The sequence below is a fragment of the Glandiceps talaboti genome, chromosome 2, assembly GCF_964340395.1.
Source record: "Glandiceps talaboti chromosome 2, keGlaTala1.1, whole genome shotgun sequence".
In the NCBI taxonomy this organism is placed as follows: domain Eukaryota; kingdom Metazoa; phylum Hemichordata; class Enteropneusta; family Spengelidae; genus Glandiceps; species Glandiceps talaboti.
The window spans coordinates 16,395,745-16,412,669 of record NC_135550.1 but is presented as its reverse complement, the minus strand read 5'-3'; the positions used below and the strand labels follow the sequence as shown (position 1 = coordinate 16,412,669).

Below are 16,925 nucleotides of genomic sequence, written 5' to 3'. Positions count from 1 at the left end.
AGAGCTCAATTTCATGACACCGTTACAACAAACTTGCTTAGGAGAAAGAGAGATCGCCGCTTTTGTTGGATAATAAGCAGCAAAACAATGTCCTCGCAAAACGGGGGCGTTCCGAACGGCCCCACTACGGGGCACATTACCCAACAACAGTCCGCTGAAGATATTACGCCAGCCTCTGCCAATGAAGTAGAAGACACGTCGGAAAGTGGACCTGGAGAACTGACTATCCGGGAACGAACTGTGACTTATCTCACAGAAACCGAGTCAGTGCACATCGACGTTGTTAGTCCCGATGAGCGTACAGACGAATCTCCGATATCTGCTCTGGTATGTACCTCAAAGTTACTCAAGGTCCAAATGATAGCAATCACAACAATCACTGATCACAAATGAACCAACCCATTGCATCATGATTTACAATGCAGTTTCATCGTAGTACGTACTTTATATCTCCTCATGCCAGTAATTGTTTGTGACGTAGACGTGTCCCCCTTTTCATCTTATTTGTTCTTATTTTTGTTCTGTATTTGCCATGATAATTATTGTGTAATTTGATACACGATGTTTAGACCGCATTTTACTGTGTTTATATTTTATATGTAAATAGTTTGTTATTTTAGTAGTCTGCATGCAGTGGTCGTTCGCTAATTTCTCGTCAGGATACGTTGCATTTATCCAAATACAACTAGTTTTCATTGGTGGTATTTTCAACCGAGTTGCATGTTGTATACGTAGAATAATATTGATAATCGAAACTGAATTAAACAAAAGATTTTTATCACAAAAATGTAAAAAAAAAAAATAATTATCGGTCATGGAAAACTCAGTTTGTAGATAATTCAATAGTACAGATATTCAGTTTTCTCCAAGCAGCTAGCCATGGAATGAAATCGTTGGTACTTGGTTGAAATTTAATGACCTGTCCTTAAGCAAAAGTGGTTTTATGATTGATTGGTTGTTTGTTTGTTTACTTGTTGAATTCACCTAACGTAACGAGACACTTGAAGATCTGGTAGAATGGGGTCATTTGGGTGGCTCCTGTATGCCTAGATCCTCCCCCATAAGCGCCCACCCAGAGAAATAGAAACGCTGACCGTATTAAACTAAACTAAACTAAACTATGGTTTTCTTTTATCGCATATCAACTTTGCTGAAGTAACAAAGTAGTGGCTGGGAAGGAAACATTATATGTAATTCTAGTCAGCTGTTGACGGAAATCTGTTTGTCAAAGTGCCTTGACATCAATGAATGACGGTCTGAAAACGAGACATCGTTAGATGTTCTCTAACTAGGATGTTTTGTAAATTCATTAAAAAATTCATTTATCTTGTTTGTTATTTTGCCTTCTGTCTTTTTTTCTTTGTGATTCAAAGACAACTTTTAATCAAAATTATTCTTTAGAATATTTGTTAGTTTACTGTTGCATAGTATGGTATTAAAATGTATGTCAAAACATACACAAACAAAGAGGGACATGCATGCTGGCCACAAACTTCAAAAGTTCAAAGTTCAATAACTTATCAAGTAAGTATCAGCAGGGATCCACCCCAACACTTGATAAAAAAACTTATGTACATGTGGAAACTAACTACAGCCATAGTCCAAAGTCTGATAACTAACCATATATTGGCTACATGCCCAGGTAGGAGGGAGATAATAATTATCTCAAGTAACATAGTCAGTAATTCTGAATTTTGAAATGAAGAAAAGTTTAAAACGAATGAAAATGTTTCTTGGTTATTTTACTTCACACTTGCAATCACTGGAATCCAACATTGTCTGTCTGTCTGCCTGTGTATCCAAATGTGTTTACAAATGAGAGTTTATGTCATAAAAAATGCCAGACTGCCAGACAAAGAGGGACAACATTTTACTCTTATCTGTGGTATCAGTTGTACAAATAAGTACTGTGAACATTTGTGATGCCATTTTTGTGGTAATGATTTTCATACCATAGAACTGCTGTAACTGTTATAAATTTCAACAAATCTTTTGAACAGAATATTGTATACAAGTCAAATCAGCAGTACTAGATGTTAGATAAAACAAACAAACAAACAACTGAACATTACATAGCAATACTCTATGAGAAAAAAGTGATGCTACAAATTTTAGAATGTTCCAGACACTTTGAGAATGAAATAGGTTGGAGTAAAATATATTTATTTGCACAAACTATCATGCAAACCTAGATGTTACAAAAACTTGGCAACAATGTTCGTGATAGTGACCTGGTTAGATAAAATTCATTATACAATGCATAATTTAAGATAATGATTTCAAATACAAAATGTAGATTTTTTACCATGGTCATTCTACACCATAACAACTTGCATTTAAGTCATTGGTACTGTGATGCCCAAATATGAGTCAAAACGTACCAAATTGCCATAATTTTACCAATATATCATAAATTATGCTTATGGAAGGTACAATTATATTATTCCCCACCTTTGTATTATTGGAAAATACTCATGACCTAAGGGTTTGTCACAGCTCGTCTAGCGATTCATAGTGACAAGGCCCCTTAGGTCACTTGTATTTTTCTCACTGAAGAAAAATATTGGGAAATAACATAATTAATTCACAGAGACAAGTAATGCAGCAGATGGTGTATTAGTAGTTGAAAAAACTGCTGAAGTGCAAACACATTTTTTTGATATATATAAAATATGCAATTGGTAGCAATTTTTGATTACCTCCATAGGATTTATTCCTAGCTGGTACACTTATAATAGATGTATGGCATTCAAGGAATGGACATTTCAAACACGGAGAACAGGAACTGAGGTAAGTTGCTGTTGGATTTATTGGCCAGAAAGTTGGTATAAAACACTCTTGTCTTTAAATTGATGTGAAACACTCTTTCCCAGTTAACATATTCTGTATTGTCTTTGGCCACAGAATTAGAAATATAGTCATTAACACTCAGAGCGTGTGGCTATGTGATATGGAGTGATTGTACCATAGACTGTACATTATGATTGTACCATACAACATTAATATGTAATGAAATCTGGGTGTATGTATGATCCGATGTCACCTGTAGTATACTAGTATACCCTGATTTTCGTTTACTGACTGACAATGACCTGTTCCTAGTTACGATGTCATCCCACATGACAAGTAACCCATTTACAGTATGGTAGGTAAAGTGAGAAGAAACGTTTAGGGTATCGATGTGTGCATGTGACAGGAGAAATATAAATGCGTTTCTTAGTCTTTCAGGACAGTGGAAGCGAAATTTGAAAATACAAAAATGTTAGTTGTGATCATGGAAATAATGTCAGCTGTTCTTTGAGGCTATAGGTAGGCTATGGAAATAGTTACTGGATTTTTAAATTGTCATGTTTCTGTTCTTTTTTTTCTTTTTTTTTGTAGATTGTATCATTTATACAATCATTGGGTTTTGAGATGGACAATATATATCTTCATTATCATAATTCATGGCTTGGCGTTGTTTGAGGAACCAGCTGTACCAAGTCTAGCATTACCATACTGGGTAAGACAACCCACAATCTTTTTTGTAGTAAAGGGGAATGTCACCCCAGGAAATAGAGAGATCACAAACTGTGGATTCTGGAGAGTCATTGCATGATTTTACATCACCTACAACTACTTCCGATTTCAGAGAAACATCAAGTTGATCTTGTGCCTTTATAGAGTATCTTTGCTAGATGGGTTATTGCATCATGGGAGTTAGCAGAAATAACACATTCATTGGTTGAACACTGAATATTGATGAGTCCTGTCAGTGTAAAACATCTACCATGAATGTTTATTTACTGTTTACATGAAAATTACCTCACTGCCAGGAAAGATTGAAATGAAGTCAGAGTCAGAGTTGAATACCTTGATTACCATAGTTTTGAAATTTTGTTAACACGACCATGATCAGGTAAATGTCTGACAATTTTTCTGTACTGATATTTTTGTGTTACAGGCAACCATGATGATAGAGTTGGCTTGTCTAACTGCATTCATTTGTAGATTAATACATGCCAAAATGTTCACATCAGGTTTGAAATGGTGGAGTGATTTGAAAAATTTAATTACCATTGGAACAATTGCAGTAAGTATTTATGGATACTTGTAGTCTGTCTACTACATTGTGATTTGTGATTTGTTTCTCGCCATCTGTTTGTGACAACGTACCTCAACCTGTTATTGTTGTTGTTGTTGTTGTTGTTGTTGTTGTTGTTGTTTGAAAATACGAACTCAAATTGATTGGTCACAATGAAGAGTGACATAATGCTATACCATACTATATAACACACCGTGTTCATATAGCCTTCAGTGATTGGCTTAGATTGTACCACGTGGTATGGACTATTGAACCAAAGTAACCTCTCAATTTGCATAATGGGGCACTATTCACCTGACTATGAGGGTACCAGTAGATGCCTAGAACCATGAGGGCTGTTAAACATCCCACATTGTGCATGGTATAATGTTATATATCTGATTGTATTTGTTTATGACAGTTAATGTTCCTGGATATGATACTGTACATAGCTCTGATAGAGAGTGGAATTCACACTGTTAGATGGTCACGGATGTTGAGACCATTGTTAATGATCAATGTCTCTGAAGGACGACAGGTATGGCTCGCTTTAAACTTCATTTTGTTGGTCTTTCTTTCTTCAGTTTTTCTGACTCCTATTTCAAGCAATAATGTAACCACATGTTGTCATGGCAATAGAACAACCGGGGTATACATCCATTGTTTTTAGTCCCACAAAGGAGGGGAGAAACTATGTCTGTAATACTTCATTTCTCAGACATGTAATATCCAATTTCTGTCAAATCATGTCACTATTCAGTCGCATAGAAGTAAATCATTTGAGGACCTGTGTCTTCTATGAAGACTTGTCTAGTAACTGTGTAACATCTGTTTGTGCTGGTCTTACAAACTGAATGACAGGCAATTCTAATTTGAATTTGTAACTTTTCTTTATTTAACACAGATACGACGTGCATTTCGCAATATAAGGAGAACCCTGCCAGATATTATAATAGTTTTGATATTATTTTTTATTTTAATTGCATTGTTTGCCCTTATGGCGCTGAAGATGTTTGAGAACAGGTGAGTTTTATATTATCAATAACATTGTAATATTATAATGTACTTCAATACTTGGTTAATTTGATATGAAAATAATTTGTTTCCTTTATAATTTGCTTGATCCACTCAAACCTTTTACTTTTAAGTTATTGATATTATTTCACATTTCTAAAGTCAAAGAAATATATGTGGTTTGTTTTTTGTTTTCAGTAGTCACTAAACTGTTAGTGTCATGTTTTTTTTATCACTTTTTACTGTATGTTGTGTTTGTATCAAGGTTGTAAGAAGTTCAAATCATGTTTTTCCTCAAGATTATCAATCCTTAAATATACGGTATATACAAGAACCCACTCCTTCCCCTTTCTGTGCATGTGTGTGTGTGTGTGTGTGTGTGTGTGTGTGTGTGTGTGTTTGTGTCTGTCTGTCTGTCTGTCTGTCTGTCAGTCTCTGTCTCTGTCTCTCTCTCTCTCTCTCTCTCTCTCCCTCTCTCGCTCTCTCTCTCTCTCTCTCTCTCTCTCTCTCTCTCTCTCTCTCTCTCTCTCTCTCTCTCTCTCTCTCTCTCTCTCTCTCTCTCTCTTTACAAAAGTCATGTGTTCATCATTATCAATTACCATTTACAGTTGCAATAATTTTCTGTTAGATTTTACATTTTTTTCCTCTCTCTCTCTCTCTTTCTTTGTCATTTGACAAATAGAAACTTTAAAACCAGAACTGGACTAAAGTACATGTCAAATTACTGGGATAATTTCTATGAACTTTATATATTTGTGACGACAGCAAACAGCCCTGATATTATGTAAGTATTGTAGACTCAATCTGAAAATTGTCAGTTTATGGTGGCTTTCAGTACATTTGTTTGGACTTATACAGGTTATAAGGGTTATAACTTACAAGCAGAGTGTCTTGGTCACCAATCCTCATCAGAATGAGGAATTCCATAGTTACCGCTGACCACTAGGTGGCGGTATGATCAGCCGATTGTAGATGTTAGGTAGTTCAATGACCCCAACTCTGTTGATCATGGGGATTGTACTATTTGATGTTGGTAGCCTCCCTGATCTTTCTTGGGAAATCATATCGGGATAATGGAAACATCTCTGTTACCATTTATTTGTTTTTGTTTTGTTGTGAACTAAATTTTTTTATTCCAACAACTGAAACAAATTGAGATTCCAGATTTTGATGTTTTTTTTTAAATTTTTTTTTATATATATATTGAAATAAAGTACTGTGGTGTTTACTGCATTCCAAATACTAAAACATGTTCAGATACGAGGCAGATAAATTGGCGTTCCTAAATATTTGTCAACTTATCACAAATACAAGGTTTTCTTGTGATTTTTTTTCAATGCACCACATTATATGGTTATCAGAAAAACAAAAGATTGTATAGTTTGGCCACTAGAAGTGCTGTTTGCCATCAGCCTTGAGAGCCATACTTTCAGAGATATCATTTCCCAGTATTTCAAGGCAAAAGTTTGACATACCTCCTAATAAGTCCAAAAAACTTATTATAATTTGCTTCAAAGAACATGATTATTAGGAACTGAAAGTTGTTTAGCCACATTTTGTTGACTACTTTATGTATTACTGTGTGATTTTTAGCCAGTATATTTCTCCATGTGGGGTGCCCTCTTGTGACACATTTTAAAAAAATGACTGTAAGATGGGTATGCAATGTAAACAGTCCTCCTGCAGTTGGCTAAATGAATTGTATTGTATTCACTTTATTTCTGTATGCAGTTTTTGTATGCTTTACCATGCTTGTTACGGTATGTTAGTTGTTATGCAATAAAGATTGATTGATTGACTTGAATATAGCATTATGCTCTAATGTACTGACTTTTACTTACAGGATGCCAGCCTATGATCAAAACTATTGGTTCAGTTTATTTTTCATTTGCTACCTCATCATATGCATGTATATATTTATGAGTGTTATTTTAGCCGTCATTTACAACAATTACAGAAAACATCTCAAGGTAAGGTGCAAGTTCATCTCACTCACCAATTTCATTCACTACTTGATGACTGTCTAGGTATTTTTTTTTCATGTTTCTATAACTATGGAAATTTTATTACATTTACTTGTACTTATACATTCCTTGTTTACTGTATACTGAAATTTAGTGTTGAAATGAGTGATAAATATACATAACAAGTGTTCTATTATCCAGAATGATAAAACACCATATTGTCATCAGGAAGACAAAAGATTGTGTAGGTTGGCAACTAGGAGGGCAGCTTTTGGCCCAGACATGTTGCCTCCTTTGAATGAATCATCTTTCCCAGAATTTCCCAGAAAAAAAGCTGGTTTGCATTCCCTACTAATCAAAACAATCAACTAACTTTGTTTTAGGTTGAAATGTTTTTAGGAGCTCAGAGAGTTTTTTAAAGCCCCATTGTGTTAACTTTTTGATATATTGTCCATCTGATTTTAGCCTTCATTTTTCCCTCATTTTCCTTCTTTTGACATCATGCTCAACATTTCTCTCTTCTGAATCATATTTTTAGACTGAGGTTCAAAAGTCTGTGTTTCAAAGACGTCGTACCCTCAACGTGGCTTTTGACATTTTGAAAATCCAAATCCATGGTGTCTATGTGGTGACTAAAATGAAGTTTGATGCAGTGATGAGAATAGTGACACCATTGGCCAGTACAGAGAGAATTGACTTGCTGTGGAGTGTACTTGATGAGAATAGTAATGGCTTTGTCAGTAAGTATATACACTGCAGTGGCAATGGAAGTTTTGACTTACTGGAGAAGATAGATACAAACTAAAACTATTGTTGTTCGATGGGTTTACGGATTGTACAGGCAAGTGATAGCAATGCCTCAGTGCTGTAAATCTAATCACATTTTTGGAGACTACTGTATCTTGATCAAAGGGTACATTGCAAGATCATGGAAGTCATCAGAAACGTCACCCTACTGTGGGTATACAATAATAAAAAAGACAATGTCCATTCGATAGCTACTCGACATTTCACAACAATAAAAGTTTTACTTGTGGCTGTCTTAGTAAGCCAAAACCTCAATTGCCGCTGTCATAGATTTATGATAGGGGTTTGTGGGGTAGGGGTTTATCATGTTTGTACTTTCTGACATGTATATGATCACCCAGTGATCAAATCTCTATTTAGCATCCCACAATGAAATGGTCCACTGTCAATTCAGACTGTTCCAAAACAAATGCCAAGCCTGTGTACGTCAAGTACCATCAGTGATCAGCAGCCAGGTAATTCAGCAAGTTTAAACTGTTATGCAATCATGTTTGGTGACTTTTTGAAAAGGGAAAAATTCAGGAAATATAACAAAAGGTAAACTAACTGGATCTGTAGGTAATATCATTCAACTTTAAAAACTGATGACGTACAAACTGTACTTTTTGCTAAAATAGTAAATGCCTTCAGGAGATAAAACCAAGAGATAACTAGGACACTATATTTCATATTATTCATTAGATAAGAGAGAGTTTCTACGAATGCATGATCTTTTGAATGTTCCACTGTTGGAAGAAGAAGATCAAATGACATTCATGGAGTCACACTGGCCTTCGTGTTACTTATCTAAACCAAGTCTTTGGTTTCAAAGAATAGTTCTACATCGGTAAGTCTGAAATCGTTGTCACGGTTCCGAACCAAAACTTGCGAATGTTTTTATCATTTGCCAATTGTATTTGATGGTCTGATTTGTACTGTCTGCAATGATCTTTGTTGCATTCTGTTTTGAAAGATTGTCAATTAATGTGCTTCTGTTCTATTGATAACTTTCATTGTTCTCAATGCTTTACAGCTAAAATGATGTTGGTTTGGTGTTTCACTCATGTAACATGACATTTTTTTACACACACTCGAACAGGCAACTTCTAATGCACAAGAAACAATTTACATTGGTGCCATGCATAATGGTGATGTAGAAGTAGCCAAGTTGATATGTTGATTATCAGTTAGAATTTAAATGATGAAGTCCCTGTGTAATGTTATCATTAGTAGTCTGTTTATTACTGCACTGGAGAAGAATAGCAATGCTTCTTACTGTTCTGTTCAGTGTGATTGGGTAAAGGATCCTGTTGTGTTTGTTGTGTCTGTGTTATATTAGCCTAGAGTTGAAATTTGTCTAGCTCTGTGTCAAAAATTGTAATACGTCCCATGAGTGAAACACCGAACCAAAATCATTACTACTGTAATGTTTGTGTTTTACGGTCTTAATTTTTGGCAAAGTATTTCTTCATGGTAATGAGTCTTGAAGACAAAGTTTAAGAAGTCAGTAGTGACTTCAGTGTCATTCACTGTCTGTGTTTGTTCAATCACAGTGCCTTTATATGGGTGTTTGATGGTTTGATTGTACTCAATGCTATCTTCATTGCTTTGAGTATTGAAGAATCTGACTGGTTCTTTCTGACTGTCTTCTCTCTGGAAATCATTGCCAAAATGTATGTACTAGGAGTCAAGGAGTTCTTCAGAAGGGATTGGAATAAGTGAGTATACCCAAATATTGTACCTGTACTATTAGAGGGTCACAAGCTGAGTTTATTTGTCGGTGTTTTTTGTTTTTTGTTTTTTGTTTTGTTTTGTTTTTTGGGGGGGAAGGGGCATACTTTCAACTGTAGATTAAAAAATATCTGTTGTATTCTCATTAGTAAAGTCTACTTCTAGTGATTATCACTAGCAAAATTCAAACCTGGTATTTTAGAAAAAAATGCACAATAAATTAGAGTGTGTGATGTATTTATAGTAGCTAAATTGCAAATTGATCAGCATTTAGTACCTCAGAATGTTAGTCTTTCAGAACTGTTTTCCATTTTTTTCAATACATGTGTTACTGAGAGATTTTGGCATATTCAACCCACTTCAGACTCAAGGACATAGAGATGTGTTATCATGATGAAGAATAACCAGGGTATAAATCTATGTTTTTTGTTTGAATGTGTACAACTTTGTTTGTGTGTGGATAGTGACAAAAAATGGATGCTATTACTAACAGCTGGTGTAACTTTGGCTCAGTTTCAGAAATTCTTTCAATTGTCTTGTCTTGGCTAACTATATTTTCAAGACTTTTTCAATCTTCCTCTGTTTCTTGTAGGTTTGACTTCATAGTTATCTTTGCTGCTGTTGTCTTCAGTATAGTAGAGTTAGCTGTAACAGATGACAGTGAGTAGTATATATCACAACTTTTTCTCAAAAATCTTACATTTTGTCTGAATTCTTGCTTTCTGTGTCTCAGCCTTTATCATCTTTGGACTTCTAGTATCTTCCTGTAAGTTACAGAAATAACAAGAATGAAAATATGAAAAGAATTATTTTTATTTGCAGTATATGAAACTGTTTTGAAAACATAAAACTATGCAGTAAGCAACAGTCACGTTGCCGAAACGTAGATATGAAAAAAAGTAACTTGGTTGTGTATCAAAGAACATTACTATATTATTGAAGTTCCAACCTTAGGAACATGTTTACTGATGATAAAACTATGACTTCTTTTCTTCCTTAAAGGCTCAAGTTTCAATCCCAGATTCGTGCATAATGATATTAACATAGGATTATTCTTTTTTTTCTGGGTCTACTTTTTATATAGCTCTGAAAAAAACAAGCGATTTTCACAACTAAATTGTACACCCTAATGCTAATCAGAACTTGGCCTTCAAAAACACTTTCTAGATGACATTAACAAAATTCAAAATTGCAATTTTTTTTTTCCAGTTCAACTTGTGGAGCAGACACTGGATACGTTGTTTGTACTGCGTGTTCTGCGACTGTTCAAACCCCTTGGCAGTGTCACACAGTAAGTGAAGACAGAATTCAGTTGTACAAAATCAGATTTTCTCTGAGTATATATCCCTTATTATAGTCTTTGCAAGAGAGGAATAAAATAAAACTGTTTATACATCTGTTGTATAAAATGGATCCAACAATTTCCTGAATCTTTGACTAGTTTCATACCTCTGTGGGCTGTTTCAAGAATTTAGAATTGAACTGCATGAACAGAACCTGAACAAATTTAGAGATCTAAAGATGCACAGTCATTCTTAATACTGAGTCAGACGTTTAACTGCATTTTGATCTGATGGAAACAAATATTCACTGCAGAGACTTCACTGAAAAGAAATCATTTTCAGGATATGTATATTTATCACAGGAATGTGACAAAGACTGACATTCTGTTGTAAATACAGAGAATTTGGACAGATATGTAGAAAATTCTAGGAATATGGACCAATACAGTGCAATTGTCAATTTTCAGGTTCCAAGTTGCATTGTGTAAGACATCATTGCTTCTGTTGTTGCATTTAGGCTTTTTTTGTCTTTATTACATTTGAAATAACATTTTCATCATGAAATGATGGAAAGACATTTGACCGCTTTAATTGTGAGTGATTTCATAAAACAATGGTTAAGTACCATGAGTGACTTAAAAAAGATTTGACTGGTAAAACCAGGGTACGATCAGTTTACAACTATTCTCCATGGTCAAACCCCCTACATGTACATAATACATAGCATAGGGTTGTATGGGGATTCACATGATACATCTTGGAACCAGTAACAGGTGTATGGATACACATTTTGTATTCAAGCTAGGGAGTGCCAGCTGCATTTAATATCATGGACGGACTAAGTTGAGACTCCCTAGCATAACCTGATTTGCATTGCTTGCAACAAGTGGACTGTGTTCTACATGTGTCTTAGAAATTGTTTTAAATAATATCTGTTTTTTTATTTTTCAGATTTCAAGTCTTTATCTTGACATTGAATAACATTCTACCATCTCTGGTTACCTATGGAGGTGTCATCTTTGTAAGTATTATGCCAGTATATGTACGTATAATAACAAACATTTCACATTTATTATGCTTTTGCAATTTATTGAGTTACAAACACAGGCTTGGTCAATGTTATTTCACATTGATTTTCAAGTAGGAAGTCATGATAAAAATTTTTTTTTAAATGTATGATAATTAAAAATCCAAAATAAATACCAAATCCTCATCCATATGGCCACTTTAATGAATTTGAAGCAGAAACATTGCAGACATTGGAAATTACAATGTATGTTAATGCATGATTGTAAATGAGTTAAGTGAAGGCAAAAGCTAGCTGACATGTAGTACATTATGAGCTGCAGACAATATGATCAGTTATAAAAAATAAAAAAAAACCATCAATAAGTAGTTTGAAAAATTCCTCTTTTGGCGGACACCATTTGATCCCCCATTTTATGAAATAATGTCTTCCTGTTGACTAAACTCTTTTATCTTTTCTACAGGTATTTTATTACATTTTTGCCATTCTTGGCATGGAGCTCTACGCTGGTTTATTTGATTACTATGGCTATCCTGATGAAAACGGTATCATGCCAGAAGATAAACCATTGTATTGTGGTAACGACAAACTCAACGGATCCGACTTCTGGAACATGCAGTACTGCAACAACAATTTCAATGATGTTCTGAGAGCATTTGTACTACTTTTTGAGTTGACGGTGGTCAACCAATGGCATAATATCCTTTGTTTAGGTCATACCAAGTATAAACAAGATTCAAAACATTTGTACATCACTGACTGCACAATTTTTTTTGTGGATATCTGTTCGCAAATTTGTCTTGAGATAAATAGTGCACAACATCCATAAATGTTAACCATAAGAGCCCTGATATGAGCAGAGCGCCCTCTACCAACAATCATATGTGAATTTTGTGAGCAGCTGGATATGGTGCCCTGAGAACCCTAAAATATGCATAGGGGCACTCTCTAGCAACGGCCATCTAAACATTGTGTGCAATGGCCCTGAAACATATACACAGCGCCCTCTATCAGTAGTCCCAATTTATTTATCATGTAAAAGCCCTGAAATTAAAAGAGTTTTCTCCAATAACTGTCACTGTACATTATTTCTGAAGAGCATACAAATGAAAAGCATCCTCAATAGTTACAGTACCTTTATACACCCTTACAACAATCATATTTTCCTTGACTTCCCAGTTTACTTCTAGCATCAGCCTACGTGTTGACAACCTCTAAATGGGCCAGGCTGTTTTTTGTCTTTTTTCATCTCACAGTAGTAGTAATTCTAATGAAGTAAGTCAACTTTTTTTGTTTTTTTGTTACCATGGTTACCATATAATGTATATATTTGTATTTATCTTGATGTACGGAGAGTGCTTAGTTTGGTCACAAAATTTGTCTACACCATAGTCAGAATACTATTTATCAACATGTGCCCATACTGAAACTATACACGTGTTTTGCCTAGCTTCAAATTTGGAAATCTCTATACAGTAGTTCAGAAATGGTTTTATTTGAAATTAAAACATTTTTAAGTTTTTCTCTTGATGTTCATTTGTGTGATTGGTTGATGGCAATATTCAAACCCATACCTTAGCAAATACTTCAGGTGAGACTGGGTGTCTTCCTGAGAATAATCCAAGAAAAAAAAAAGGTGTTAAAATAAATAGTGAACATCTATAAACTGTTGACGAAAGAGCACATCGCCTTCTGATTGCTGTTTTTGCTCCAGTGGTGTCAGCTAGCACATTGAACTGTGAGGGCACATTTTGACATTTATATACTGCAAAGAAGTGACAAAAGGACAGCACACATAAATACATTACATTAAAAGGCCACAAGATTTTGGGATAATGAACATCACAAAAATAAAAGTGTAAAATGATTATACGATCAAAGCTCATTTTAGTCCTTTTGTTGTCGTTTTTTGTTTTCAGTATTTTTGTGGCGTTTGTGTTGGAGGTATTTATTCTGAGGTATTCACTCAACTTATCCGGTAGTCAACAAACAGCAATTCAAAAGAAGATATCAGAGATGGGTTATCAGTTGGACCAGTAAGTTCTACTACTTTGTCATTTGTTAGATATTGCAAAGGGGAGGGGGTATTAGATATTGCAAAGGGGAGGGGGGTATTATATATTGCAAAGGGGAGGGGGTCAGTGTACCTTGTAACCCAATTAGACTAAGCCATTCATGATGCACACCAATTACTTTTACCCACCAAAATCTAGTAATTCCCATCCTCACACTCGTATTTGGTTGGATACAGGAAAAAAAATAAGATATTATTTATTCCCCCAATATTTTTCTTCATGTATGAAGTGTTTGGTAATCTGAACAACAGTTACGTGCACTATTTGGTAATCTGAGCTCTAGCCATATGGAGTGTTTGGTTATCTGCACACCAGATATGTTTGCTCTTTGGTAATCTGAACACCAGTTATGTGTACTATTTGGTAATCTGAACTACCTGTATGAAGTGTTTGGTTATCTGAACACCAGATATGTTTGCTCATTGGTAATCTGAACACCAGTTATGTGCACTAGTTGGTAATCTCAGCACTAGCTATATGAAGTGTTTGGTTATCTGAACACCAGTCTAAGATATGTTTGCTGTTTGGTAATCTGAACACCAGTTATGTAAGCATACATGTCTGGTTCTCTCAGAATACTAGTATTTAACAATTGCATACCTTTCTATTCTACATTTCTCCAAATATTGTGATACAGTTATCACAACTGCCATACTGTATGTGACAGTGTGTCAGGCTACCAAGACAATGAACTCTGCAAGGTTGTTTTTTTTCATCAGAATGTTACCTTTTTTTCTCTCTCCACTCAAAGCAATGAACAGGAAACCCTTGTGAAAGTACAGCTGCAGAAAGAAAAGAGGCAAGATGGTTAAATCAAAATGATTTAAAAGACAACTATATAAATGTGCACTCGTAAATATCTATAACAGAGAATGATATAGTAGAGAGTAAAGCGTAATTATGCATGTATACACTGTGTCTGTATTTTAAAACTAGCAAATGAGATAATAGCCTTTGTTTTAAAGGAAGCCTAAACTGTAAATGAAGACCCATTTTTGCTGAATTCAGAGTAGAAAATATACATTCAATTGTTTTTAAAAGGCAAAAAGTTATCAATTAAAAAATTATTTTGAAAAAGTCAAATAAGAGGCACAGAAATGGGTTTTCATGACAAACTTAGAATGTATGTAGGTAAAGGTCATAGGTTAATGGGTCAGTAAGTTTCTGACTTTATTTTGTTTTAATGGATAGATATTCTTCTATAAAACTTTCATGTATTCTTTTTGCACACTTTCTCGCACTCTTGTATTTAGAATATCACCAACTTTTCTTTGTACATAGATATTATTTTGATGTTAGTAACTTGTCTTGTATTTTGCATGTTAAAGTAACTGTTAACTTTTCTACCGTAATGTAACTTTTCTTTCTTTATATATATCTTCTTTTCTAGATTTGTTTATCTGATCATTATGTAGATTTTCAAAGCTTTGGCCAATAGTTGATCATTCTTTCATATGGTATTGTTGTTGTTGTTGTCCGTTTTTCTGTTACAGCAACTGTTGAATGATATTTGCCGTTTGTTTGACTTCATTCCCCAAATACCGATGTAAATCACAAAACTACACGTTTCTGAACCTAAAACATTTGTTGGAAACCATCCCTACCTGGTTATAACAAGGTGAAAAACTGAAACACAATACAACTGACTGATCTGCATGATGACAGGATGAATAGCGCCACCAATTGACAAAGTTTTGAAAATCTTTTGTTTTTCTATTCCCAACTTGTGAACTTTTCTATTCAATTCTAGGAGTAAGAAAAGGAAGAAACGTAAAGAGGATGTTGATGAATTGGTGCATAATATTGAGGAAAATGAAACAGAAACAGAAGCTGAAACACGTGAACATGGACTGCGATTCAGGCTTTCAAAAAGTGGTAAGAGACATCAGTCTGCATTTTATACACATCACTCAGCTATCAGAACAGGGAACCTGATTTAAACAAAATAACAAAATCAAAGCAGATATGTGTAGATATGGTTTGGGATTGTACAGTGAATATTTATTTTGGAGCACAAAATTGTTATTACAAATTTCCACCTTTATTTTGGCTGCTAAATGATTGTGACTAAAGTTATAACCAAACCATTTATGTAAGTTGAATTTCTTGATTTTACACTAAATAAATCTGCCTTTATTGCCTATAGTTTAATACTGAGAATTCATTCATTGTTCTCAAGTTGTAGGAGGTGGAAAGAGACATGATATGCCCACCATTTCAAGTAGTGAGTTAATTATTAATTTTTTGTCTTCCATATTTTTCATCATTTTCAGGTGTCAAAAATGTTGAAGTATTGCTACAGCAGTTGTTTGAATATGAACTTGACGACGATGACGCTGGCCCAGACATTGAAGACTTGGAAGCAATGCCACGACAGGAAGTCAGGCCATCACCTCTCAGATTAGACAATGTTACTTAGCAACAGCACCAGTTGTTGCCATGACAAATCAAAGTATCAGTGTCAAAGACAAGTGACATACCTATAGACTCTTGCTTTTACTATAATGTTGGGGTTTCTTTTGGGTTTATCCCCTCCCCCAAACCCTCCCCCAACCCCAACTCCCCTCTCCAGGGAGTGAATATTTAGGAATATTATTAAGGAAATTGATTTTCAGTGAAAAGAGAAATTTCCTGTTTTTCCTGGACGTAATTTTCACTGATGTAGGGCATGTGAGAACATTTGTTTACAAGGATTTTATTGAGCAGTAAAAACAAACTTGCCAAAAAAAGGTGAAACTAGATTCCAAACAACTATGGAGGATTTTGCCATCAGTTGTTCTGAATTCATAGTTTCAACATAGAGGGCAGTATCCCATTATGTAACAGTGTCTTCAGTCTTCAACGATTTCATCAAAGAAGAAAATATTTTATGAAAGATGTTTATCTTTTTTTGACGTTTTAAACAGTTTGAAACCATGTCAACAAGACAACTTCAAACCAAAAAAACATTCAATATATGTATAGCAGTGTACATCTTACTGT

At 34.6% G+C, this 16,925-nt stretch overlaps 1 protein-coding gene across 1 annotated transcript; it reads left to right on the top strand.

Annotated features, from left to right (window-relative positions):
* Positions 1–87: 87 nt before the first annotated feature.
* On the top strand, positions 88–16,362 carry LOC144444773 (two pore channel protein 1-like). The gene is made up of 19 exons (XM_078134310.1): positions 88–327; positions 2,708–2,790; positions 3,382–3,502; positions 3,944–4,072; positions 4,485–4,601; positions 4,968–5,086; positions 6,921–7,047; positions 7,580–7,781; positions 8,530–8,674; positions 9,381–9,545; positions 10,151–10,218; positions 10,768–10,849; positions 11,793–11,862; positions 12,332–12,486; positions 13,048–13,143; positions 13,788–13,904; positions 14,695–14,742; positions 15,694–15,818; positions 16,217–16,362. Exons 1-19 carry the CDS (start codon positions 88–90, stop codon positions 16,360–16,362), a joined length of 2,355 nt encoding a protein of 784 aa, XP_077990436.1.
* Positions 16,363–16,925: the final 563 nt, after the last annotated feature.

What these genes read in the sequence shown, in the direction of transcription:
- LOC144444773 (XM_078134310.1), top strand. Translation starts at nt 88, where the DNA reads ATGTCCTCGCAAAACGGGGGCGTTCCGAACGGCCCCACTACGGGGCAC. An exon ending in CCTATGGAGGTGTCATCTTT is followed by an intron (nt 11,863 to 12,331) that starts GTAAGTATTATG and finishes TCTTTTCTACAG; the next exon opens with GTATTTTATTACATTTTTGC. An exon ending in CAGCTGCAGAAAGAAAAGAG is followed by an intron (nt 14,743 to 15,693) that starts GCAAGATGGTTA and finishes ATTCAATTCTAG; the next exon opens with GAGTAAGAAAAGGAAGAAAC.